Here is a 2,433-nt window from a genome sequence, read left to right on the forward strand (position 1 = left end):
CTAATATTATTAAAAACAACATCAACAAAAGGATAAAGCTTTTGTTATTAATGTTATTGTTATGAGTATTGGTAGGGGTAGTAGTAATAGTGGTAGTTCCTAAAAAATATTCTGGGTTTGATAAAGTACATTTGACCTTATGTTATATAAGCATTAATCGTAGTTGTGAATTAATATACTTCTACCCCTCATACTGATTCATAATAAAAAGATTACCTTATCATAAATAGTTGAAAAAGACATCAGTCTTCATTTTGGTTTCAAACCTCTCATAGAGGAAAGATCCTGCCATGTCCCTTGTGGTAACAGACTTCAATGTTGAACTAAATCAAGTTTAAAAACATTTATTTTCTTCACTGCTTAATAGTTTTAGTTTATATTGTAGTATTGTAGTAAGAAGTACTGCTCACAAGTATGGTGAAAATTACTTGTCACAATAACTGTACATCCTGTGTGGAAAAAACCTGAGGCTGATCTTGATTCAGAAGCCGGCACATGAGCCATGTCTGTAAATTCCCTTTCATGACATTGCTGGATTGCGCCATGCTTCCTTAAGAGCTCGCTGTGAGTCATCTGACAGCTTTAAAAGGCGGAACTCTCTTCCTCAGTGCCAGAGTTATTCAGCAGTGAAAGTGACAAGAGCTGTCTAAGCAGAGAGAAGAAAAGTAGCGAAGGACCTGTCAAACATTGGAAGATCAGAAAACCTCTGTTTAAGTTTGATTGTTTTCTGGAAATGAAGATGACAAGCGGCAAAATCCCCATCAGCTCCCTACTGGTTCTCCTGGTCTTGCTGACCATTACTGAAGGTAGGTCCTTATGCTTCTATGTTCATGTGATTGTTAAGAGTAAGAGGGTATGCAATAGACACGTGTCTTGAGGTGATCTAACTCTACCCTAACTTTTATCTCCTAACAGGAATAAGTCTGAGGGGGTTGGGGATGGAACTGCGCTGCCGCTGCATCCAGACAGAGAGCCGTCAGATTGGTCGTCACATCGGGAAGTTGGAGATCATTCCGGCCAATTCACACTGTGAAGAAACTGAGATCATGTGAGTCCTCCTCAGAAATATTTAGTTCACAATACCTCCCTCTACAGTGATGTTAATCTCTCAAATGGTATGGAGATCTTTCCTTGGACCTTGTTGGGATATGAGAAGTGATCGTTCTTACTCATTGTCTGCTTCTTGTTTGGTGTTGCAGTGCCACTCTGAAAAGGACGGGCCAAGAGGTCTGTCTGGATGCTGATGCTCCATGGGTCAAGAATGTCATTGAGAGGATGATTTCAAGGTAAGCCCAGATCCCTCTCTCCTAAAGGCAACCAGACTCTCTGTTTCATAGGTCCAGAACTACGCCTGAATTATCAGCACAAGTGACGCTTTACTTGTAGATCCTGGATTGTGTAACTTGACCCTTTGAACATAGAGGATAATATGTTGAAAGCTTCTTTGAATGCTCAAACTAATCATTTATTTTCCACCTCTCTCAACAGCAGAAGGCATTGAAATCTCCAGAATTCAATGGTTTGTTCAATGATGGGCTGTTTGTGGACGAACACCATCAGAAGTAGTATTACCATGAGGAGGCAAGGTCACTGAGTTGCTTGTGTGGTTGTCAGACTATTTATGTTATGTTCATGGTGAAATAGTGCCCTGCACTATTATGCTATACCTATTATAATTGTTGCATGAAACATGAAGATGTTGTGTTTCATTATTAGCATATTTCTTTATAAGAGAATTGTTTTATCTACCTCTGAAGTAGTCTTCCCTTCTTTTCTCAATTGTACATCTTGGAAAATGTTTTGAAAATTCTTCAAGTACCGGTTCAGTTTTGTTGTTGTTGGTGGACATGTAAGACCTATTTATTCGTTTTATTTATCAATTTATTATTATTAAACGTGCAGGCTTTTGAAGAAATATGTATCTATTTAAAATAAAATATAACAACAATGAAAATACCGTGCATGTTTTGTTTATTTATGAATAAGGTCATTCAGTTGGCCTTACATACGTTTTTATTTATCTGTTCTATCATTATAAGACAGTGATTTTTATTGTCCTTCTCTGTATGTTCAGTCTGGTCTTATCCAGAATAAAAGCAAATATACACTGCTTGCTATATTGGTCAATTAGGAGAGGAGTGAACAGGATAAGAGACCATGAGAGTGACTTTTTTGTTCTCCTTTAGACTAATGACACAGGGTGGAGATGTTGAAGCCGGTTTGCAGATAATGATAAAGGGCCTGGTGCTCCATGCTGCCATGTAGAAAATCTCTCCCTAATAAGTGTGGGGATTGCTGCACTGTAAAACGAAAACTTAAAATTGTTGGTCTCATTATGATTTCTGAGTAAAATGAATATAAAACATTAAGTATTCATGTCAACTGTGCAATGCAATTTAGTGCAACCAACAATGTTGAGTTTTGGGTCAAGAG

General features: G+C 37.8%; 1 protein-coding gene across 1 annotated transcript; it reads left to right on the forward strand.

Moving 5' to 3' along the window:
• Window positions 1–606: 606 nt before the first annotated feature.
• LOC115541028 (permeability factor 2) lies at window positions 607–1,954 on the forward strand. Its single transcript, XM_030352738.1, has 4 exons — window positions 607–806; window positions 916–1,048; window positions 1,200–1,286; window positions 1,489–1,954. Exons 1-4 carry the CDS (start codon window positions 734–736, stop codon window positions 1,499–1,501), a joined length of 306 nt encoding a protein of 101 aa, XP_030208598.1. The 5' UTR covers window positions 607–733; the 3' UTR covers window positions 1,502–1,954.
• The last annotated feature ends 479 nt before the right edge of the window (window positions 1,955–2,433 follow it).

This window comes from Gadus morhua, chromosome 3, assembly GCF_902167405.1.
Source record: "Gadus morhua chromosome 3, gadMor3.0, whole genome shotgun sequence".
NCBI classification, from domain to species: Eukaryota; Metazoa; Chordata; class Actinopteri; order Gadiformes; family Gadidae; genus Gadus; species Gadus morhua.